The 24,766-nt window shown below is 44.4% G+C and overlaps 1 protein-coding gene across 3 annotated transcripts in view; it reads right to left on the bottom strand.

The window, feature by feature from the left end:
* Positions 1 to 30: 30 nt before the first annotated feature.
* ZNF608 (zinc finger protein 608) overlaps positions 31 to 24,766 on the bottom strand; it is a 99,868-nt gene continuing 75,132 nt past the window's right edge. For 2 of the 3 annotated variants that reach the window (XM_057541091.1, XM_057541090.1), the window contains exons 4-7: positions 6,078 to 6,165; positions 3,106 to 5,560; positions 999 to 1,416; positions 31 to 418 (exon numbers count right to left, since the gene is read on the bottom strand). In XM_057541091.1, the coding sequence (XP_057397074.1) occupies positions 168 to 418; positions 999 to 1,416; positions 3,106 to 5,560; positions 6,078 to 6,165 (3,212 nt within the window). In that variant the 3' untranslated portion in view covers positions 31 to 167. The remainder of the gene's footprint in view (positions 419 to 998; positions 1,417 to 3,105; positions 5,561 to 6,077; positions 6,166 to 24,766) is intronic. The other variant, XM_057541092.1, reaches the window with a different exon arrangement.

Genomic DNA, 24,766 nt, shown 5'->3' on the forward strand with positions numbered 1-24,766 from the left:
AAGCAAGGTATAGATTTGCCAACAGAAAAGACTGCTGCTACCTTACACGCTTTAACAATCTTTTCCCCCATGTATGAAAGCATCTTATTTTTGAACATGCCATTCTTTCCGTATTAGACTAAAACAGCACCCTGAAATCACAGCTGGGTTCCAAAACCATTTATATTTCAAGACTGTTCTCTAGCTTGTCTGCTTTTCTCCCCCTGAAACATAGTACTTGTAAGTGATGACAAAAGGAGGCATACAGCGGGAGACTTGCTGCGGTACTGGCTGGCGTGCTGGTGGAGCAAATCCAGTGCTTTCGATTCAGTGGTTGTTTTCGTGGTGATGCTAGGGCTGGTATTGACTTTCTCTGCCTCTTCTCTCCCTGACATCTTCCCGTAAACAGGGTAATGAAATCCTGGCGAGAGATAGGCCCCTGCAGATACACAACAAATGCCGCATCAAGTTACAGGCGACATCTCAAAAAAAAAAAAAAAAAACATTTGGAAGACACGAATTTGGGACAAGAGTCGGAGATCTTAAAGTAGGGAATATTGCATTAAGAATGGGCTACGTCATCGTTAAACTGTATCTAGGTTCTCCGATTCTCTTTTCCCAGTTAATTCATCCCGATGATCAGAGCTTTCTAAAAAGAACTGAGCTTCCAGCCATTTCATATGTTTATGTGTCCGTTTAACTCCAAGGAATAGTAACTGTTATGATTATGACAGTAAGTGCTCAGAATATTTTCCTAGGCCATAAAGTATCTGTCAGTCTAATGGCTGCAGCAGACCATCAGAGCCTATGGAAACTAGAGCTAAGGACTCTTGACATTTCGTCTAAAAAAAGAAAACTCTTCCATTAAATCCGTTTCATCTTTGGACTTCTTTAAGTAGCATTAAATACAAGCCAAACAAAGGTCACTCTTGAAGCATCTAATTTATCCTGAGTTTTAAAATAGCTAGTATTTGAACACAGCCTCTTCCTCCAATACAGTGAGAACCCGTGACACGTACCAGGGTAACTGTGCATTAGGACGGGAGAAACAGCCCGGTATGCAGGGTGGCTGGGGTCATACATCTGCGGGTAAGGGTAAGCATGCAAGTACTGTATGTAGGACTGATGCTGACTCATGGGGGAGGAGACGGCCACTCTGGCTCCCCGAGAGTCCTTCCAGCTCACGGGAGTCTTGCGATCATCGTTTTTCAGCTTGCTCTCATCCAAGGATTGAGAATCAGGACGTTTGGCCTCTTTGGGCTCCTCTTTGATGCTCGTTAACGATACAGGAAGGCTGGGCACACCACCCTCTTTGGTGGGGGTTTTCCTGGGACTATCCTCTTTTAATTTCTTTTCTCTATCAAGTTCTTCTGACTTTTGCGGGTCTAGGTATTTGGGTTGGTATACATAATGATGCCATGTCCTTGAATCTGGATCCTGGTTTTGAAAAAAAAAAAAAAAAAAAAGACTTGTTTCAAAATTTCAATTTGCAAGAAAAACTCATTCATCACCATGACAGCACGATTACTATTACTTCTAAGTTCACATTTATTTATATGCTCACACTATGCAATGAGCTTTACTGCCTCCTCTTACAGAGGAATAATGTCTGAGGTAGGCATTATTAATAATCCCTTTTACAGAAGACAAAAGCTAAATTTTTCAAGCTCAAGTAATATCAGGGTCACACTGCTGCTCAGTTTGTGGAGCTGAGCTTCAAAACTTAGCTCCCCTAGAATTCAGAGCTGGGCTGTTAATGTCACTTCTTAACATTAAGTAACATCCTCAGACATGTTTAATCTTACCCTCACTTTCCTTTTAACACCTCACACAGGTAAGAAGAATTAAGAAAACTCAAGCTGATAACAATGTTTTACTTACTGTTTAAGTTTTACTACAGTTTAAGTAATTATTATATCAATTTACGTCATTTAGAGGGGAAAACTCTTGGTTTCCTAATACATTTTCTTCACCTACTGCAGCTGAGGCTTAATATAACCGGATCATGTCTCATTATGTGCTAACATCTTAATCAAAACAAAATTAAAAATTAACAGGACACATTATGGCTTTTCTACCAGGAAACAAAGGCATCCATAAATCTCCCAAATTGTATAGTTCTAATGCAGCCCTGTGAAGTCACAGCTTGATTCGAGCCTCCAGAAATGGGGAAACTGAGGGTCCTCAAATGGCCTTTGTGACCACCCCCGCGCCCATCCCATTCATGATATAAACCCACTGGGTATCTAGGGTTAAGGCCCAACTCTGGGACAGAAATGAGCATGAAGAAAGGATTCTGTTGCTCTTATTCACCAGGGACCTCTAAGCCCCCCTCCCTCTCAGTGGGGGCTGGGATGCTGGGAAATAGCAGAATTAATACTCGTGGGATTGCAGTTGAGTCAGGACGTCTGAATTGTGACAGAAAGTACTGGCACACGTGTGGTTTCACGGTGACCGATTTTCAGGTGTTGGCACATTTAACCTCAGACTGGCTGACCACGGGGGGCTCTGGGATGACTGCCTGAGGCCCATCCGCCCAGACTCCTTGCTCTCCTCACAAGCGAGAAGCACTGAGCTCTGCTTTGAGGCCCTTAATGTAGAGCGTAAAACGGAACTCTAGGCACCTCAAGACACCCCGAGTTTCATTAAAAAGATGAGTGGGAAATGTGAATTTAAGGTCCCCGTCTTAATCTGCCCAGAAGATGCCAAAATGAATTTGAAAATGTAAAAGAACAAACTGTTTGAGTGCTCAGACTCAGAATCTCAGAGTTAGACGAGAACTCAGCCGCTATGGGGTAGAATTCCCTCACTCTGGACTCAGAAAGAAATTAAGAGACCTCATCAGAGTCAGTTAGTTAATGGCGGGGAACATGAGTCTGCAAAGCACATGGCCAAGGTTCTTTTTACGACACAACGTGACAAGGAAAGAAGTGAGCAATGTACATTTCAGAGGTACACAAGAACTCCCGAGAGAATCATTTAAAATATTTTTCAGGAGAAGAGGAATCCAGCCTAAGGAACCCTTGGGTGGATCTCCTGTGAAGAACTCTTTAACCAGATCAAGCCCAGCCATGTACAAGTCTCAGACTGCTCTCTCCCTGTGGGGACCACGCTCCACAATCTTACTTGTTTAAATCTCGAGGTTGGGTCTACACCTGTCTGCTTCATAGAGTCCATGACAGATTTCATTTCTACAGCCTCCTTAATAAGCTGGTGGTTTTCCATCTGCTTAGCTTTGAAGCTGTCGGCCTGAAGCTGCTGCTGGTGATTGGAGAGAAGCTGTGATTTACCTGTCTCCTCAGATTTATTAGGCACTGACGGCCCTAGTTTAGAATGGTTTTTGTTAGGCTCCGGAGTAGAGGGAGCTTTTGAGATTGTGGCCGATGGCATGTTTTTCTGTTTACTGTCCTCTTTGCCCAGCTCTTTCAAGGGGAGCTCATTTTTCCTTTCACAGTCTCCTCTCCCAGTCTGGGCCATTTTCTGCTCTGCCAGCCTCTGGTCCTCATAGTACTTCTCGTACTGTTGTCTATAGGCAGGGCTGGTGGCCATCAGAGACTTCTGGTCCATATAGAGCCCGTAGGCGTACTGGCCATAATACAGTGACTGAGCCAGGGCCGGGTGTCTCTGCGTGATCACCGATTGGTGCTGAGGCTGTATGGATGCAGAATTATGGTCCACTTTCTTGGCCTCGAGCTGCTCTGCCTTGTCTTTCTTCTCCGCATCTTCCTCAGACTCCTTCTTGATCTTCATTCCCTGCGCGCTCCCGCCGTTCCCAGCTACAGGGGCACCGACCTGCCCAGGGTGCATGTAACTCGGAGAATAATAAGGATCGTAGCCATGGTAATAGGGAGAGTGGGACTCTTTCATCTGAGATGATTGTGCTGTCGTTGAAGAATGCCCTTTTACGACACCGTCCTTACTAGAAAGGATATCTGACGGGGAACTGGCCTTTGACCTCACGCCCTCCGACCTGCTGTCAGAACCGCCGTCATCGGCAGCATCAGAGATGTCCGAGTAGGCAGGGCTGCTCGTCTTGGCCGCGGAACTCTCGGCCCCGTTCTGGGTCAGCACGTGCAGCGGGGCCACGGGCGCCTGCCCGTTCACCAGAGCGCTGCACTCCATCCTCGAGGCGCTCCCGATGGAAGGGCTGGGAGCGTTGTCGGTGAAAGTGTAAACCTTATCGGCCTCGGCTTTGATACTGGCCATCCGACTCTCTTGCGACTCAGACAGTCCGTTCGCCAGCCCTTCGTTCTTGTTGAGATGGTCCTTTAAAAAATGCCCGGATACATCTCTGCCAGCCCCCTTGGCGTCCTCTAGTTTGCCCAGCTTCGCGTCCGTTTTCGGGCTCCCCGTCTCTTTCCCTTCTTTGTCCTTCAGCTTCCGCTTCTCCTTTTTCTTTTTGTCTTTGAGCGACACGAGAGCTGGGTTCACGGTGACGGGCTCCCCCATGATCGTGGGCTTTGGCTGAATGGGCTTTAACGGAGGACTCTTTGGTGTGGCCTGGACCGCCGTGGTCGTGAGGGAGGGCAGTCCGGGTATGGTCCCCGTGGTGGTGCCCGTAAAGGCCGCAGTGGGAATAGCGATTAGCTGTGGTGGCGTTGGGGCCGGAGCGGGGGCAATGGGCCGGGCACTTTTAAGCTTAGAGAGATTTTTGTCCATTTTGCCACTGTTGGCTTTTTTGCCCTTTTCTTTCTCTCCCAAAGTTTTCCTGTCGATTAAGCCTTCTGCTTCCAGTTTGGGCATCTCGGCAGCCAAACTGCCGTCTGCTGCCGAGCAGCTGTCTACGGTGGCCGTCATGTTGGAGATGACGGGAAGGTTGTTGAGGTCGCTGTTGAGGCCCTTCTTTTTGCCAGAATTCTTCCCAGGCTTCGATCCCATAACAGAGCCCGGGCCATTGCTCATCAGCTCTCTCTTCCCCTTGGGGGTTCCGGGAGGGTTCCCTGAGCCAGGGGACACTGGCGCCTTCACCTGCTCGTAAGTCGATACACTTGTGCTTGGCTCGCCGCATTCCAGCGCCACGTTGCTCAAGGCCTCCTCGCAGTCCGAGGTCTTGCCCTCGCTGTCCGGTTCGAACTCCAGCTTGTTCTCTGGGTCTAAGTGGGCATGAGCCTGGTGGTACCTGAGGCCGTTGATGTGCTTGTACTTTTTGTTGCAGTTTGGGTGCGGACAATCAATCAACACTGGAGAAGAGCAGCCCTGGTCCAAAAAAGTCGTCTCTGGTTTCCCCTGAGGGGTGGTGGGAGTGCTTCTCGAATTTGTGCGGACACGCTTCCCGGGCTTATTGTCCTCGGAGCTGGAGTTCAGGTCTAGCTCCATCGGAGGCTTGTTTTTCCTTTTGTTGGTGGAGGAGGGGCTGGCTTTGATGTCCTCCGCGGCACAATTCGGGGGTGTCCTTCGCCCGCTGGCATTGAGGCTGCCCCGCCTCCCTTTCCCATTGGCCCCCCCTCTGTTCTTGTTCTGCAGCCCTCTGGACTCTGTGAAGCTGGCCTCCGAGCCCGGGGCGGCTGCGGTAGACCTCGCTCTTTTCCCCCGGCCCCGGCCCCCTCTCATCTCCAGGTCGCTGGTCGGTGACTCGCAGAACCTAGGGAAGCAAGTAACAGATGTCAAAACGAGCATCCCCAAAGGAGCCAAGTGAAATCACAAGGCGCGCAATGCAGCTAAAGAGCAGGCAACACCCCAGCAGCTTGAGGGCTGGGCCCAGATAAAGAAAAGTCACCCGATTCTTCCACTGACAATTTCAACACCTGCAAAAGAACAGGCTACCGATGGCTTACGTTCTTCCTCAGAAAACCAGCTCGGGTAGCTAAGTTTCCAATCCAGTTCAAATTCCGGTATTGAGAAAAAGAAAACAAAGGAGAAAGAGAAGGGGCAGGAAGTAGCGATCTCCCTACAAAAAAGCAACCCAGCATCTGCATTTTACCGTATTCAATCCTGAATTGCCTATTGCTCTTTTGCCTGGTTTCAATTACAAACTGACTTTTATGCATTATTAATCTCTCTCTGTAGTCTCCTTGCAAAGAGAGGATGGGGGAAGGAGAGGGGAAGGAGAGGAAGGAGGAGAGAAAAACAGAGCCTGAAGTCGAAGGCTCCATGCCTACCTGGGAGGGGCCCAGTCGTGCTTGGTGCAGTCCAATAAGGTCCCTACGTACGTTTTGTTCCTCCACGTGACATTGACCACTAGGACACCTGCAGGAGTGGGGAACGAAGACGGACCAAGGTTAGCACAAATTACCCTATTTCCAGTTCATTTATTATTACTCTTCTTTTTACCAGCAAAGCTCTATTCTCATTTGCTTTCAAAAGCTGTGGTTTGCATTCTTCCTCTTTCTGGTTTCAGTGACCTCAAGCAAAAACCCACAGGAAATCGTGTGTGTGTGTGTGTGTGTGTGTGTGTGTGTGTGTGTGTGTTCACGAGCATACGCGCGTGGTACAAAAGGGTAAGGGCTACGTGTGAGAGTGTAATCAAGATACTGCTGACAGAAGGAAATGGTTTTTGCTGTGTCCTGCTGTAAAACGGCAACACTCACCTCTTAATTTTTCTATTATTACACATAATTGCTTTCGTTTGGCAAGCAGCCAACAAAAACTAAGCCCCAGTTACCAGTGCTCAAACCAGAAGGTGACTGAAAGGGATCGGTTTTGCTTCCAATTCAACAGTATAAAATAACGGTGATTTTTATTTAGGAAAAAAATGATGCGCGTGCACAAAAATAGGTCTAGAGGGGGGTGGAAAGTGGGAGCTTGGAGTTCAGATAGCAGACAATCAGCTATGATTTCTCTTTCCTAATCCTCCCCTCTCTGGCTTTGTGAGACAAGAATCAGCCTTGGTATGGTATCTGTTTCACTGTTTGGTCTTGTTTCATATTAAGGACTCCTAAAATAGCCCTCTTAAGAAAATAAATGTGCACAATAGGTTTGCTCTTGGGGTTATCTTTAGAATCAACTTTAGTAAGCATTTGCCACAGAGGATTAGAAAAAAAAAAAAACAACAACCTCAAAACCAACACGCTTGTTTCCTGCAAGCCATTCTGCTTTTCCCAACTGCTTTGCAGACAGACAATTTAATTTAGCACTGCATCTGTGAATTACTAAACTTAAGTGCACTTAGTATACCAAATGTCACACGGAAACAAAATATAACATCCTCTTTATTTCTCTAGAGGACAAGTGCCATATTTTTTTAAACTCACTCCTTTAAAGCATACAGTAAAAGGACCTAGATTTTGAGACACACATAAAATATTAGGGTAAAGAAATGAAGTATTTAAGTGTGTCTTAGTTTCTATAAAGCACCACTCCCCCTTCTTTCTTGGAAACACCAAGGGGCAATACTCAAAGTCTATTTCTAGCTGGTTTACTCACTTGCTCACTGCCGTTTTGAATTCTGCAGCAAATCTGTACTGAACTCCTTTGTGGTAAGGGACACCTCACAAGGTAAGACTTATTTCCTTGGGAATGTCTTTAACAGCAGGTAAAATATTTGCATCGTTGTGACTCAAATAGTGGGGAAGAAAGGATTTCTTTCAAAAGGCCCAAAAAGAGATTTAAGAATTGTTTCCCATATGATCTGTGTTACTATTACTTAGGTGACAGCTGAACTTACTCACTATATCAATGGGGGGAGGGAGGGGGGGGGGTTGGGGGGGAGTTAGCACGAAGCAAAGCAAGCATTTCCTCAAATCACAGTTGACTCCATTCTAACTCCTTCAGGGGAAAAAAAAAAAATAAAGCCATTGAGTATAAAAATTCTTATTGAGATGAGAATCGATGGTAATTAGGCATTTGGTCAAAATGTGCACAAGACGGAACAATTGGAGGAAAGGATTCTTTATGAGCACATCCCTTCAGGAAAAGGGAGGGGGTGGGAGACAAGGCGAAGGGGAAGACGAGCTGGTTTTCTCATCATCTGCTCTCTGGGGCACTGTGTGTGGTGTCAAAGACCTTTGCAGCTGCTTAAAATTCTTTAGCATGTCAGCTATATTTACAGTGCAGGAATCTATCTGTACTGCCAGAAGGGTACTGCATTTTAGCTTTAGACCCAATAGGCTGAAACACTGCGTTCCAGAGTCCCTGATGTAGCACAAATGTATAATTAAAATTGCTTGAAAGGAAACATGAAAGAAACAACAAACCCTCCATTCTTACAGTAATAAAATTAAAAACAGGAAAAGTCTGCACAGACACTTAACATTTGTCTGCAGTGAAAGGCTTTTGTTATTGCTTTTCCCCAAAGGGTTTCGCGTTTCCAGCAAATGATGGCCGCGGATTGGCCGACGCCTGCTGGGAACGCCGGCGTCTGATTGGCTGAGCCGAGGGCGGCCGTCCGGACCAGCGAGGCAGCAGCCCGGGATAAAGGAGCATCGCCAGGGGAAGAGGCGGCCGCGGTGGCGGGCTGGCCACGAGGCGAGGGCGCGCTCCCTGAGCTGGGGCTCTCTTGGGGACAAGAGGGCTGCCCAGCTCCGTAAATCAACGCGGGCTGATCCGTGTGTTGAAAGGCTACTGTCCGCGTGACCGTGCTGGCTTTCCCAGCATGACCCACACTGCGCAGCTCCACGCACACACATCACGCCAGCCCGCTCACAGCCCTCAGCATCAAATTCCTAGTCTCGGAACAGGACAAAGGGAAACGTGGGGGCCGGAGAGAAGGACGGGACCCCAACACACAGTTAATCGTTGGTTAGATGGGGTTATCGGGTGAAGCTGTCGCATGGGAGAAACACAAGTTGCAACTTCCACGCTGCAAAAGTATTCCCATCGCCTGACACTTATTTCTTGAAGCCACACTCTTATCTAAGTACAAATGACAGTATTATAATCATTATCATTCTTAAAAAAAAAAAAAAGTATTTTCAACTTCAAAGGGCCTCAGTTAAGTCAGCCTAATTTTCCTAGAATCCCTCTATCTTAAAAAATGTTCAAAATAAATGCTCTACTCCCTGGAAGATTTTGAACAGTTTCTTAATTAAATACGTGTGCTTGGTCTATTTTTCTTTATATGCACAATCCACTTCACAATGTCACGTAATATTTATGTCTGCCTAGAATTCACGTGCAAATACACGCACGCACATGTTTACGCAGCCAAATCTGCTCTGTATTGGAATGAAGGCTTAAGGAATGCTTCTCATATAAACTACAAAGTGTACTGTTTCTTTGTCAGGAAGTCTATGTTTAGACAACATCCTATTGTGAGGGGCCAAGTACAAAGGTAATGTTTAGTTCTAAAAGATATAAAAGGCTTATCATTTTGAAGTCACAGCATCTTGAACACTTTGTAACCCATGGCCATATAAAGCAGACTATACTTTTTAAAGGCGTAAATGCCCAACATGAACATGAGTCCTTCAGAAGTCCAAATTCGAATTTTATAAACCTGGGCATGGTTATTTTTCTCACTTATCATATATAAACTAAAAACAAATGTACATTTATTCCAAAAAGAGTTAATATTTCTCTTACTACACATTTATTCCTTCAAACATGTGGCCAATTTGCAAGGTGCTGGGGACACTCTGTACAAGTCCTTTTCATCTTTATCTTCTCAGGTATCCCACCAGATTTATTATCTTCCCTTCCCACCCACAGACTGGGCATCGTCTTTCTCAGAATGTTAATAATGCCTGCCCTGTAACACTTTATATTTGAAAAATATCTTAAGATTATTACCAATAAAGTAAAAATAAAGCTGAAGAGAGCAACGGATGGTTTGGGTGTGCTTCCCACACAGCGTTTTCTTCTTTGTATTAAGGGTATGTCTTAGATACTGGTACACAATCTAAGCTGCTGCCGCCACAAAGCATATTACCTACAGGACACTTAGTAAGAAGGTGCTCTGTGTTCTATAACCTGAGCCCTTTCCTTACCTCTATAAAAGCCAAAAGAGCCCTGAGATCCCATAAGGATTCCACATTCACAGTGTTCTATTATCTCCTCTTGTCAATACTTCGCACTTAAGTGTTCCCAGAGAGATGGCCAGGCCCATTAAGCATTTATTGTGCATCTACAGGGTATACAACCCTAGGAACCTATTTGGTGCTACAGAATCAACCATGTTTTTTGCCTGTAACTCCATACAAACTCTATACTTTTAAGGGTCTGCAAACTTGTAGCTGGACATAGGGATACCCTGTATTCCAGAAGTGGAAGTACGGTTTGCATATTACCCATACTAGAGAGTAGGCCCCTTAATCCATCTGATTAAACTAGACCCAGGATGTGACTTTCATAGTAACCGCCCTGCCCACAGTCCCTGCTCAGAGGGTAGTCTCAGGTGACTAGGCTCCTAGACCACCTATCCTAACCCTGGCCTCCTCTGACTGTTCCAGTGATGGGCAACTGAAGCAGAGGTAACTAAACAAGGACGTGCTTTGGGAATCTGAGCTAGTGGTATAGAAGGGAAAGTTGATAATAAGAGTAGAAAGCTGTACGTCACAAGCTACTGAAGGGAGAGAGGACCATGATGGAGACAAGGATATAATAGCTATGAGACAGAGGCCAGTGGGTAGCGCAAGGCCCTCATATTTGCGTGTCCCTTTTCCCTCCTGCTTCATCGCTGACGGGGTGGAGGTTGGGGGAGAGGGCGGAGTCTCACCAGGACCCAGGACCGTCCTGATGTTTTCCAGTCATCTTGTTAAAAAGTTGTTCCTGGTTCTGAACTACAATCTGTCTTTGAATACCTAGGTCCTGGCTGTGCCTTCTGATAACCTACAGACAGTCCACTTGACAGCCTTTCACCCACGCAAGGACAATGACCATATCGATATTCCCTTTGCCTCCAGTTGCCCTCTTTTTTTCCCCTCCAGCATAAACAAGTTTCTTCAACCATTCTTGATATCACACTTTTAATTGCCCTGGGGAAAAAAACCTTTAAAGATGGACTTGACCAAATCCCCAAGGAAAGTTCAGGTTCCTAATGAATTAGGACCAAGCAGAGACCAAGTCTAACGTTCTCTCTTCCATGAATCCTCTCCAGACACACAGACCATGCATACCACCAGAAAGCAGCCACTCCCTCCTGAGTCCCCACTACGCTCCATCCAAGTCCTCTCCCCAGTGGATGCTCCCCAGAATCCACGGTTTCCCTCTGAGTCCACAGCTAGACCCTTTCTCAGCCTCCTCCCTACCGGTTAGACGTGCTCCTGTCCCTCGGTTCTATGAAAGGCAAGTGAACTGATAAGTGCCACTGCCAGGCCTGGCCCAGAAGAATCTCCTGTGCGTGTGCCTCAGATCTCTCCACCTTCCTGGCTCGCTGGCATGGAGACTACAGCAACCCGGAAGGCCACAGAAGACGGCACAGCCTCCTTCCGCTGGGACCCTCTGACCAGGAGAACCCCCATCCAACAGGAAGACCGAATTCACTCCAATAGGTGAGCAGCAAATAAACTCTTACTGTTTGAACACCGCGGAGACTGTCTTAAACTACACGGTCCCTTTAAAACCTTACTCCACTCATATACACAAGAGGCCTGTCTCTTCCAACCCGACTCCACTCCTTGAAGACGTGAGCACTGCTGCACCTACCGTACCTGTGGGCACGGTGCCCAGCACACGGAAGGAGTTCATCCGACTCCCAGGGGCTACTAGATGACGACTGAAGAAAATCGAGATGGGAGTGCTACCCAGTGTCTTCTTTTCACGATTACCATACTTTTCCAATAAGCATCGTCTCCCACTAGCTTCAAGATGATAGGAAATTCTCCGTGGAGAGATTTTGCTTTGAAGATGTTATAAATATGGTTTATGAATTACTGTTTCTGGGACTTGTGAAGATGTTTCCTCAAGAACTGGGCAAATGCCTGATTTCCCAGCGGATCAGCCGAACTCTCTTTATAGTAGAGTTTACAGACTCTTTCAGAGTTTTTAAAGTGCCTCATCCCTGGGACAGAAGTCTTTTGCCAAGCACTGCAAATGCCGAATTTGGAATCCGACATCGTTTTTCGGGCCTCTTATTCACACTGCCACATCTGGGTGGCCTGGGTGTGCACTTGTGCAGTAAACAGAAACCTCACTCCAATAACACTGAAATGGAACCCATTTATGCCACAATCCTTTTTTTTTTTTTAAGTGTACACATTTCTTTCCTTCTTTCCATTTTTTTTTTCCTAGTAGAAACATTAGTGACAATAGAAATGCCACAATATGCTATTTCCTGAGCACAGGATAAAGTTCATGTATTTAGGATATCACATTACTCTCTATTTTTATACAATGTGACTATTGTACAAGGTAGGATTTATCACCACTCCTCTGTACTGAACTCCCTCCTTCTAAAATTCTGTTGTGCCCGACACTGGTACTTTTTACAAAGCTGAGTCTTGTCTAGTACACTTGTTCGTGTTTCTGGCTTCAGAGCTTCAAATCTTCAGATAGGTCTTTCTTCAAAGGACAAAGTTGAGTTTATAATCATTGGGGGGAATTTTAAATTCACAACTGGGTTGCCAATGAAGTACCTGACAGCCAAAGAACAGAGGGACCCTCCTAGTACCTCTGCCGAGGATGTCTGGAGCACCAGGACCGGGAAAATAAGTGTTGCGACATGACCAGAAAATGCAGTATTTTTTTTTTTTTAAAAAAAGAGCTCTCTACTGCTGGGCTGAATGTTTAAAGAGTCACTTTAACCACATCCTGTAATCAAACCATCTGGAACACAGTGCTGCGATTAGTCACCCTGAACAGTGGGCTTTATCTGAACAAATAGTGTAGGCAATGGGGTTGGGAGATAGGGCAGTATTAACAAGGGGAAGTGTAATGAACGCTTTACGCCCTAGTGTGCCGCCACCCCAGTCATAAACCCGAGACGCACTGCTCTGGTGTTAATGTCCTGCTTTATGAAAGCACAGTGAGCTTAAAGATTAAAGGAATGAAGGGCTAAAAATTGCTGGTTTGGATAGATGTTCTCTGTCGGCGGCTGGAAAATGCTGGTACCACGCTGTCTACGTTCATTATAACCTCTGCAATGACAGTTCAGCATTCCTAGTAGGGTTCCGTGTTATCTTCAGGACATTAGGAACAAGGTCCGCTTATGGGAGGACAGTTATGATTCTTTATTTGCCAGAGGTTAATCTGAACACTGAGACATTTCTTTCTGGTTCGTCTAAAGGCTGTCCATAAAGAACAAGAAAAAAATGTAAGACCTTAATTCAAATAAATGTGTTAAACCAATACCAAAAAGCAATGGCAAAAGGCTGTTCGAATCTACATTTTAAAAGATGATATTCTTTCTTACTTGACTGTGCTTATCTCTTTCAAAAGTACATTCGATCATCGGGATAGAATCTACGGAAATCTTAAAACAAAACAAAACAAAAAACCTTAAAGGATTCCCCCCCACCCCCACCCCAATACATCGAATAAGCCCTAGAAAAGGGGGTGGGGAAACCTGGCTAAAGAAACCTTGTTTCCCCATGGGTCTTATGGTTTAATACACAAAAGAACAGAGAGCCACTTCCATCACTGTCACCTCCCCCGCAGCCTTTGTTCTGAGGCCTGACGAGCTGTATTGATTTGGGAAAATCATTGAGCTTCTTGGAAAACTAGAGTCTCGCTTATTCACTGCCATCTATTTCTTTCCCGTGAAGACAGGTGGTCGATATCCAGTTGACTGGTCAGCGCAAAGAAGCTCTCGCTGCTTTTCTTTTCTCACTTCCCTAGAAACGTTATCCTTCCCCTCTTCTAGAAAATACAATGGCCTGTGAAGAAGTCTTGTGGGTAAAAAGGGGGAGCAGGAATAAGGCTCTTTTTGTAAGGCATCACCAGGAACACAGAAATGCTGTCCCACACATCTGCATGGGAGCCTGCACCACATATGTGGATGGTGACAGTATTTTCACTGACCGAGCAGTGAATTACACAAGTTTCAGCCTTCATGAAAACTTTGATAGCCCAAGATATAATTTTTTAAAATCAAAACAAATCACTGGAGCTCAAATAATATTCACTAAGAGATGCTTTACTTCTTTTAAATAATCAATACTTATGTTTTAGCAAGTTTCATAGTTCACAGGTGTCATTATAGACATTTGGGGGACTAGCCAGGCTGCATCCAAAGCCCCCTCACCCCCCACCCCTGTGCTCCCAAGAAGATGCTTTTCAGATTGTGATCCATCAGGGCTCAGCCAGAACACAACAGGTAAAAGATAATAGATAAAGGAGGGAGAGAGAGAGAGAAGAGACAGAACAGAAAAAACAGTCTCTGAGACAGACATTTGGAGCAATTTAAATGCATTAACTGAACAGGTACCTGTGCGGAGTATATGTACACACGTACACATTTGTACAAAGAGGTTTCATTTCTTGTCTTTGAAAGTCTCAGTAAGGTATCCTTGAGGCTTGATAAGCGACAGCGCCACTCTGGTTTCCAGGGCAAAGTTCTAAACTTGAATTTTCTCCTGCTCCTTTGCAGGCAGGCATTAGTTTATGTGAAATCAGATGCACTTAGATGAATGATTTCTAGCGCTGGCAGGTTTCTCGGGCCCTCTCCTTTTTGGAGGCACAACTTCCTCATTAGAGTAGGAGAATGATTTCTCATCCCCCCGCCCCCTTCTCTTTCTCCCTGGGAAGATGAGGGTTCAATGCCAACAGTAACAGAATGGACTCCCCTGCCCCAATCCAGTCTCACAAGCTTCAGTTATTAGCTCGTTGGGAGATCATTTTTTCTTCCTTTAAATAAAAGCATTCCAAAGTTTGGGAAAGGTATTTGATAAGTATTTATTGAAGTAGGCCTGCAATGAGCCATGATAACGATATGGTTGTTATTTTATTACCTCCTAACACATCGTTCCTTTAACAGGGTTATTTTAGGAGACAGCTAGGGGCCCTGGGCAGACAGCACACAGCCAGCATGCCCCAGGAGGAGAGGGAAACAGCCTCTATACACTCCCACTTGCAGCTTCGAAGGCCACTGAAGATAAGCAACTGAAAGAATGCAGGCCTTTCAAATCATCAGGCCCAGTCGTTTCCTGCACTTAATATTAATTACAGGATCTTTTCAGCTAACAACTTCTGCATCCAGGATCTCCACAATGCTGTTTCTGCAACTTGAAAAACAGGTAAATAGAACAGTAAAACCGGGCCACAAATAAACTATCCTGAAGGCAGAACCTTCCCCTCTACACCACTGCCCCTAAAAGAGAGTATTCTTAGGGCTAAAAGGAGGAAGAAAGGCGCAGGAAGCCTGAATGAATTTGAAAGGTCATTTAACAGATACCTGCCCTGTCCCTATTTCCTGCTGCAGGCTGCAGTCTGTTTCATGCCCAATGCTCCCCCGTGGCAGGACCAGGGGAGGAAGGGGCAAGAGGGGAGGCAAAGTAATCACTGAGATGAATGAAACTGAAATATGCAAAGGAAATAAAATCTAAGACTGAAAACCCTCACACACTTGGGAAAGGGGGTTGGCTCGGAAAAGGGTTATGAAGGCATCAGTTCTCCCAATACCTCTCATCACCTGTCTTCCTCACAGACCTCTTGTAGATCAATCTCGGTGGGTGATTAGCAGTTTCAGATTTAAATGCTAGTGAATTGCTTGTCAGAATCTGCGTTAACACAACTAGAGATTTTCGGACTGCATTTTAAAGTAATTTCTTACCATCCCCAGTCCTTGAGATACAAGGAGACAGTGGGAACCAATTGACAATTATGCTCATATCAAAAAGCTGCTACTGATGCATGTATCTCCCTGGGACTGAAGAGCCAGGCTTCATATAAATTATGATGCTTTATTTAAAGCCAGAGCGCTTATTTGCTTTTGTGCCAGCTCTGGGCCCTTTTCATCTGCAGCTCTACTGGGCCCAGGAGAGCACACATTCCTACAGCTCTGCTGGCCACCAGCTGTGTCCCCGTAAATCATAAAACCTCTGAACAAGCCATTCTTTACAAAGGCCAACAGCATTTACTGGAAATGATCACTCTGCTATTATTCCACTTGCTGAAATTTAAAATAGCAATTTACAACAGCAGCTGAAAAACAAGAAACTGCCTCTCTCAATCGTGTGTGTGTGTGTGTGTGTGTACACGTCAACAGGAAGGCTCTGATGTATCTGACACACAAAGGGGTGTATTTTGTGTGTCCCCTAAGACTCACCATCTTTGCACATCTAAAAAGGAAATGAGGAACGTGGATGTCAGAGAAGCCGGAGTCAGCCTCGCAATGCAAGGCAATGGGACAAGTGAGGTTTCTGTCACTGGGGACCCTCCCTGTTCTCACCTGGAGGTGGCCATGGCCAGCAGGCAGCATGGGAGGTAATTCACACCCTCTGGTAAGTGAAGCCACATAATTATGGCTCAGGTTCTGAATGTAATAGAAAAAAAATAATAAACTGAAGGATTAAGTCTAATCAAGCTCAGTCTGCAGTCAATTTTACTTCAAGGACTGGACAAGGGAAGGAGAAAGACTCAGAGTGACTGGGGATGGAACAGAACAGCCTAAACACCTAGAGAGATGGCTCTGGAGATAGACCCACCAGGCTCAAAGCCCACTTCGTAGCTGCTTCATCCTGAACTACACCTCTCAGAGCCTCAGTTTCCCCATCTACAGAGTAGGAATAATATGAATATCAAAGAAGGTGTAATTTGTGGAAAGCAATTAACGGGATACTGACACAAAATAGTCACTCAGCAAATGAACTCTGGCTTCCTCACCTCTGGACTCTTCCTGTAACTGAGGTCCACCCACTGAAGAATGGAGGGAGATGCCAACGTACTAAGGATCCCCCACTGGGAAATACAGCCAGCAGCAAGCAAGGCCTCCTGCGTTGCTTCCAGCGGAAGCAACCTCAGATATGGGCATCTGTACTAATTATCCTGTATTCCTGGTGACCCCGCTTATTGAACATGTGGTGTATCTATCTATCTCTGAGAATCTTAGGGGCTGCAAATTCCAATGCTAAGGACTTTTATTATTTGATAAACAACAAGGTCCTACTGTATAGCACAGAGAACTATATTCAATATCCTATGATAAATCACAATGGGAAAGAATATTTAAAAAAAGAATATATATAGATGTAAACCAAATCACTTCCCTGTATAGCAGAAATTAACACAACACTGTAAATCAACTATACTTCAATGTTTTAAAAAAGAACTTTTATTACTTCTATACCTACCACCAGTTTCAACCAATAAAAAGTCACCCTTCCTACCACATCCACTGTCTAAAGCAAACGTTTCCTCATTTCAGCACTCAATAGTAAAGCCACTGAGAAATGCAGTTCTAAATCCCTGAAGCCTCCTCTCTGAACTTGGGGTAAGGAAACCTCACATCAAGATTTCAGGAACAGCGAACCGAACACCCGACATCTGTCTAAATTACCAAAAAGCAAATTTCAAGGTCCCCAATACCTCGACAACAGAAACGAGAGGAGACGGGGGATGCAGATAGAGCTTAAATGCAAACTCATCTTTCCGACCCCAGCTGAGCAGACCAGTTTTCATGACAATGGTCAGAGGCTGCCTTCCCACCCTCCCCCATCCCACATTCCAAAGTTCTTATCTTTCAGGGAAGAAAACAGCCCCACAGAGTTACAAGTATTTCAATAACGTGCTTAGAGACCAGCTCTTTTCTGTAAACAAGCCTAATGAAGCGTGACTAACGGTGCTCTCTCCCAGAGCAGGGCGCAGGGAAAAGCGCCTTTGTTAGCACTTACTGGAGCAAGTCATCGTTTTGCTGGAGCAGAACAAAACTTAGCTGGTTATTGATTGACCAGCCTCGCTCGGTGCCACTGCTTGGCTGTCTGCTTCTATATACCGCGTGTATAAATACATGTGTTTACGTGGACCCAGAGGTGCTCTCTACACACTCCCGCATACACAGTCACACGCAGCCATCTCGGCTAACTTTGGGTGACATTTCTCTGCAAACCAAGATGAAGGATTCAAGGCATCTAACTGAAACCTAATTCCTCTCTGATACCTGTATCTCTTCTAGCCCTTGATATTACCTAACGTTTCCCTCCATGCTGTCAGTACCACCGACCTCAATTCCAGAGCCTGTAAACCGACACTCCCCAAGGACACTTCATTAGTTTCCAAAGTCATATGATTACAGCCTAGGGGTGATTGGCTTTTGCTTTTTAATAAATTCCAAACTGCCAGTGCTTCCTTCCCCAATTCACCTACTGGTTCTGAAATTTAGCTCCACGTGATAAATGCTAAATAAATATCCCATGATGACTCGAATTCTCTTCTTCAATTAAAGTTTGCCTTAAATGGTATTAATACACGCAACAATGATGTTAGCAGGAATATTTGAAGTTGACCTGGACTTCTTTTTTTGGACCGACAAGAATTCGAGTCAAAACTTGCTTTCCTTGCAACTCTGAGCACAAGTTTCCATATAAATTATTGACTGCACTTTGGCCTCACCTGAAACATGAGCCCCGCAGGCTGGTAAGTTCTGACCCCAGGTGGCACATCAAGCCTCTGAGAAGAGGCTGGACCGTTGGAGCTTTGCACTGGGGACTAAGGCGTGAGAGCCAATCCATCAAACGCTCTGACAGCTTTTACAGCCTCTGAGCATTAGGCCCAAGTCAACCTCCAAGACTCCCATTGTTCACATGATTCTCTTCTTCTCAGGTCTGATGAAGTTAGGGTTAAGTCCAAGGGCTTCCGCAAGAGAGCAAGGCTATTGTTAGTAACTCAGTCTTTATCGACTCTGACCTGCAGGGCAGCCAGCTTGAAGTCTTTTCCAGAAAGTAATGCACTGTTAATTGCTGCTCATCGTCAGGGTGTGTTTTATACGCCTCCTTCCAGGGAAAGAAGACCTGACTCAACATTTCAGCGTCCTTCCAGCTTGCCTTGTAATTCTCCCAAGAGTGAACACACACACACACACACACGACCAAAATCTGATCTGTACCCACCACAGACCCTGAATCGCTAATTCTAATACCAACACAAACATGGAATGTTTGGTGGGACAACGCTACCACTTGGCAGTTGGCATATGGGACATTAAGTATTTTTTTTTTCATGACAAATATCTGTGGGGATTAGTACCCAGGGCAGGAAAACGCTTGATAGAGAAATGAGGTAGAAACATATTATTTCCTTCTGATGTCCTGTGCTTAAAATAACTAAAGACCTTTTTCAGCTGAAACGGGGAAGTTAGATTTGTGAGCAGCTAACAACAGACTGGATGGCCTCAGGGTGAGGGTACAAAATTCCACTCAGGTTTCCTTTGAGGAATGTAGCACTCTAAAGGGGTTGCAGAATTAGTGGTCCAAAGGCTTTCTCATTTTCTTTGAAAGAAAAACCAGGCAGACCATGTGTTTCTTATCCAAACGGGCGTCCCAGTGGAGGGGGAGGGGGAGGGAGAGGGGGAGGGGAGGGGGGAGGGAAGGGGAGGGGGAGGGAGAGGTGGGAGCCTGGGAAAGGGCAAGCACTTAAGGGACCAGGACGGTCCTTTAAGTGCAGTGGGTGCCCAGACCAGGCATGCCACACAGCAAAGTCCCCCCAAACCTGCTGAAACTGCTGACCAACAGCCTTGGCGCCAAGGAGAAAATCACATGTTGACATTGTAGAAATCACATTCCTTGGATACAGAAAAACAGAAAATCCAAATGGCTTGGTGTTTCACTTAGCTTTTGATTTAGAGGTTTTGGGTCACAAAATCCTATAACATTTAGCCATGAGATAGATTACGTTATTTTATTTAGTATATACTGGTATATGAATTAGTACACAGAAATCAGTGCATGTTTTTCCAAGCGAGTGAACAGAAAACCATTTTTCATTGTGTGTCTGATAGTATACTGACTCCAAGGTATGTGAATGTTAATACTAGATTTGATAAGCTTTCCCAAGAGGTGATAGTTAAGAGAACAAAATCTCTTGGTGCCACAGGTTACATTTTCTGGTGCCATTCAGTTCAACTCAACTTTAATATTAAAGAAAATTAGAATTTTCTAACTCCACCGAGAATGCAATGGTCAAAGCACATTAAACTCGTAAGCATCATGGGCTACCAGGGCCCCCAATTTTTTTTTTGTAAAGTACTCAAGACAAAACTGCACGTGTAGCCTGTTCTTACATAAAAGGTCTTCCTTGGGTAGTCCTATGTCTCACCACCCAAAAATAAGCTAGGAAAAGATTCAGAGAAAAATCAACTAAAATATTCAAGTAGCTGCTATATATAAAAACAGACTATAAAGTGTAAGTCTTGAGTCAATAAGATTAAAGCTGCAAGGGGGCCAAATTGATTACTGAAATGTTTAAGCCTCTAGACACAATGACCTCGAGATTTGCTACTGAATCTTGGTATAGTTGAATTTGTAGTCTCTTCTGAAGCTTCAAAGATGGCAATCCAAAACTAATAAAAGCAGCATTATTTTACACAACAGGCAGTTAACATTTGTGTTACTGTCCCCAGGGCGTAAAGACAGAAAATAAATATAAGAACATTGATTGAGTGCTTTACTACGTGTAGGTCACAAGAAGTGCTTTTACACAGATTACCTCATTTATTTCTCAGTGCTTACAAGCCAGGTTCTTTTATTATTACTATTTTACTGGTGAGCAAATTAGCAATAAGAAAGCTTAACTGACTGACTTGCCCCCAGTCAGAGATTTGAACACAGGCAGGCGTGGTATCTGTACCATGCTCCTAAATGCATTGTACAAGTTTACATAAACATTAAGTTTATTAAGAACACAGTTTCATGAAGAAACTACGCATGCATGGACGGGAACCCACAAGGTTACAGCCATGTACGTGCTGATCGGTGGTGAGATTGGAGGTCTGTGCATGCGTCTCGTCCCAGCTCCACGTGAGACACGACACTGGAAGCTTGAAATGAACCATGGTGAGAATATATACCACAGAAAACAGCAAACACTACACATCAGGGCTCCCCTCCTCCCAGCTCCCAACTCCCACCCCAGAGCCAGTGGTTAACTATCTACCAGCATACCAATGCTTAAAACCCTTAATTTGTTGAACTACTCTTCTCTCCTATAACGTGCCGTGTCAGAGAAAACAGTGGTCTGGGAAAAGCATAGAATCTGGAAACGCTTCTCTATTCAACTTATGTTTAACTGCTTAGAAGGTATTATCCATAGCATAAAACCAAGAGATGATTCTAGAACTCACTATAGACTACAGTTCTAACTTCTTAGGATTTTAGTTGTTGTTTCAAAGGTGTCACAATTCACACCCGCAGACTTCTGTTTCTGTTTAAGCGTTCACGTCTCATCAGTCATCAAGTCATGCCTATTTTGACTCCTAACTCACTCCCGACTGCATCCCCTCCTCTTCATCCATACCACTGGCCAGTCAGGCCTTGGTTTACCTTTCCACTCACCACTGCCTCTCCCCTGCCTCACACCTCAAAGTGCCTTTAAACTTCCCAGGCACACAAGAGGTCACTTCATGCTTTGCTCCTACCTTTTGCCTGGAGAACCTGGACTGGCCTTAATCTTTGGAATCTGAGATCAGGTGCCTGAACTAGGAGGCCCAGAGGCTGCCTGACTGCATCCGTGGATATTTCTATCACAGAACTTACCGTAACATTCAGGATGCCCGATATTTACCTGCCAACCTCTCAGACTAAGCACCATCTCTTTCAAAGTGCCTGGCAAAGAGCAGGTACTCAGTAAGTGGGTTTTTCTTTTAAGGCAAGTGAAACATTAAAATGAATAAAAGCATAAAAGAACCCTCCTACACTGTTGGTGGGAATGCAAGTTGGTGCAGCCACTGTGGAAAACAGTATGGAGGTTCCTCAGAAAACTAAAAATAGAATTACCATACGATCCAGCAATCCCACGCCTGGGCATATATCCAGACAAAATTCTAATTCAAAAAGATACATGCACCCCTATGTTGACAGCAGCACTATTCACAATAGCCAAGACATGAAAACAACCTAAATGTCCATCGACAGATGAATGGATAAAGAAGATGTGGTATATATACAATGGAATACTATTCATAAAAGAGAATGAAATAACGCCACTTGCAGCAACATGGATGCAACTAGAGATTATTATACTAAGTGAAGTAAGTCAGAAACAGAAAGACAAATAAATACCACATGATATCACTTATATAGAGAATCTAAAATATGACACAAATGAACCTATCTACGAAACAGAAACAGACTCACAGACATAGAGAACAGACTTGTGGTTGCCAAAGGGGAGAGGGTTTGGGGAAGGATGGAGTGGGAGGTTGCAGTTAGCAGATGTAAGCTATTATATATAGAATGGATAAAGAACTAGGTCCTACTGTATAGCACAGGGAAGTATATTCAATATGCTATGATAAACCACAATGAAAAAGAATATTTAAAAAAGAATGTATATATATATATGTATAACAATCACTTTGCTGTACAGCAGAAATTAACACAACACTGAAAATCACCTATACTTCAATAAAAAATGAATAAAGGCATAAAGGAACCCCTGTATTATAATTATATACACAAATTAAAATATAAAAGCAAAAACCGTGAAGCTGAGCGTTATTCATCACTCGATTCCGATATTTCCCAAGTGAAGGAGCCCATCTCGGTTGAATCTTTCCATTTTCAAAGTAACTTGATGATAATATAGATGTAAACAATTTGGCTTTATCTATCTTCTATTTTTTATTAGAAATTTTTGTGAACTAAGTGTAAGTACCCTTATAAGTTAAAGAAACCAGGAACCTTCCTCTGGGATTTCAAGAGCCATCCACTTTTATTGAACTATTACAAAAGCAACTGATGAGGTACATTTGTTGCTCACATGATGCAGACGTACACAGACCGTAACCCACCCAGCCCTGGCAGATCTGGAACGCTGGCCTCTCCCCTTGCTCCTTCCAATTTAACGAACAGTCAGATCCAACAAATCTCCTCCCAGTACCCTGCCACTGGTTCTTCTCCCAGACTCTGGGCCCCAAAGAGAGATTTGTCATTGCTTAAATAAATTTTACAGATGTAATAGAGGTAATAAAGAAAACAGAGCTTTTATAAAACAAAGTTGACAGAGCAGAAAACTCTCTCTCCATAATGGGACGTACACTGGTGCGTCCGAGGCGGCTTGTGTGTACCAAAGGGAAATAGACAATGAAGCTTAGGAAGCATGAAATGACAGCCTCCTTTGCCTTTCAGGGAACGTAAATTTTATTTGCTGAATGTAAATCTTAAAGCCATGGTTTTCAATCTGCACGTGTGATCACCAGAAATTGATTTCAAGGAGATAATACAATTATTTAACTTACTGCTCAGCAGTGCAAATCCCGGGTTACACATTCATGATCATTACTAGCAAAAGACTCAGGTGATGTTCTGAGTGATGTTTTCCAGGTGTGATCCTTGTTGGCACAGATGAGGTCACCTGCCCTTTGGTTAGGGTTATTGGAAGTGGGACAGGCACCACTTGTCCTCAACAAGTGGCCTGTGACTTCTAATACGGACTTTCTTGGTGCCAACTGAAATGCAGAATGATGATTTTCTTTCCCGGTGTGCTTTTGGTTATCTCATGTTCTCCCAATAATACAACTAGTTTCTTTAAAAATGTCACATCTTGGGACCTCCCTCGTGGCGCAATTTAAGACTCCGCACTCCCAATGCAGGGGGACCTGGGTTGGATCCCTAGTCCAGGAACTAGATCCCACATGCATGCCACAACTAAAAGTTCGCATGCCACAACTAAAAGTTCGCATGCCACAACTAAAAGTTCGCATGCCACAACTGAGGAGCCAGCGAGCTGCAACTAAGGAGGCTGCCTGCCGCAACTAAGACCCAATGCAACCAAATAAATAAATATTCAAATAAAAAAAAAAGTCACACTTTAGGCTATTAGGAATCATGTGCCTGGCTTCTCCTACAAGGAGAATCATGTGCCTGGCTTCTCCAACCACTTCCATATTCTTGCCTTCACAATACAGTAAAGGCACTTCCCCTGCCCCCAGAAGACTGGTAACTCATTTTGACTAGTCTGTTCACAACTCAAATGATCAAAACACAAATTGGGTTTGCTGTGTGTGTTTTAATCTGCTCATCAAATTACAGTATTTAATGTTTAATTCTAGCTAATTAAAGTAGCCTAATTTTATGTGAAGGCATATTTTTAAATATAAGTCTGGTAAATATATGTAAATCATGGTGTGCAGGCAAATATTCTACAAAATAGAACTAAAAAAAAAAATTATAAAAAATTGCTATTCTAAAGTAAAATGGCCATAACAGCCACAATAGAAATGCCAGTCATCGACACATGAGTTAATACAGTCAAGGTAGATGCAGAGGGTATCCTGGGGAGAGAGGATGATAGACATGTAAACTCTCATTTACTTAATGTATTCAATTAGCAATTCAACTGAGAGTAAAAAGTGAATTGCCTGATCCCTGAGTGCATGAGTTATTTAAGATCAATCCTTCAAGATCACTTCTACTTAGGGTGCGTTCATGATCCCAGATGAAAGAAACTAAAAAAAGAAATTTACTGACGTGGGTTTGGGGGGCAATAAATATTTACCCATGAAGCACTGTTCCCAATGACACTGCTTCCACACCTCTTCCTGTAGTTTACGTTCCACATGACCCACAGGAAAGCTGTCTCTGACAAGCAGTCAAAATGGCCTCCTGGGGACGAGTGTTCGTCCACTGCGGATCCCGAGATGCACACGTTCCCTGACCATCGCATCTCCCTCCTCTCACGGTCACCCGTGTTGGAAGGTCTTGCTGTCAAGACACCTGCTAGCCTGATGCGGCCGTCAGAAAGGACACACTGCCAACATTAGCACTGCTCTTGGCAACTGTAAGAGAGCCTACAAGTCCAAGGGTCTTCCTGTCTTCTAGATGGA

Source organism: Balaenoptera acutorostrata, chromosome 2, assembly GCF_949987535.1.
Source record: "Balaenoptera acutorostrata chromosome 2, mBalAcu1.1, whole genome shotgun sequence".
NCBI classification, from domain to species: Eukaryota; Metazoa; Chordata; class Mammalia; order Artiodactyla; family Balaenopteridae; genus Balaenoptera; species Balaenoptera acutorostrata.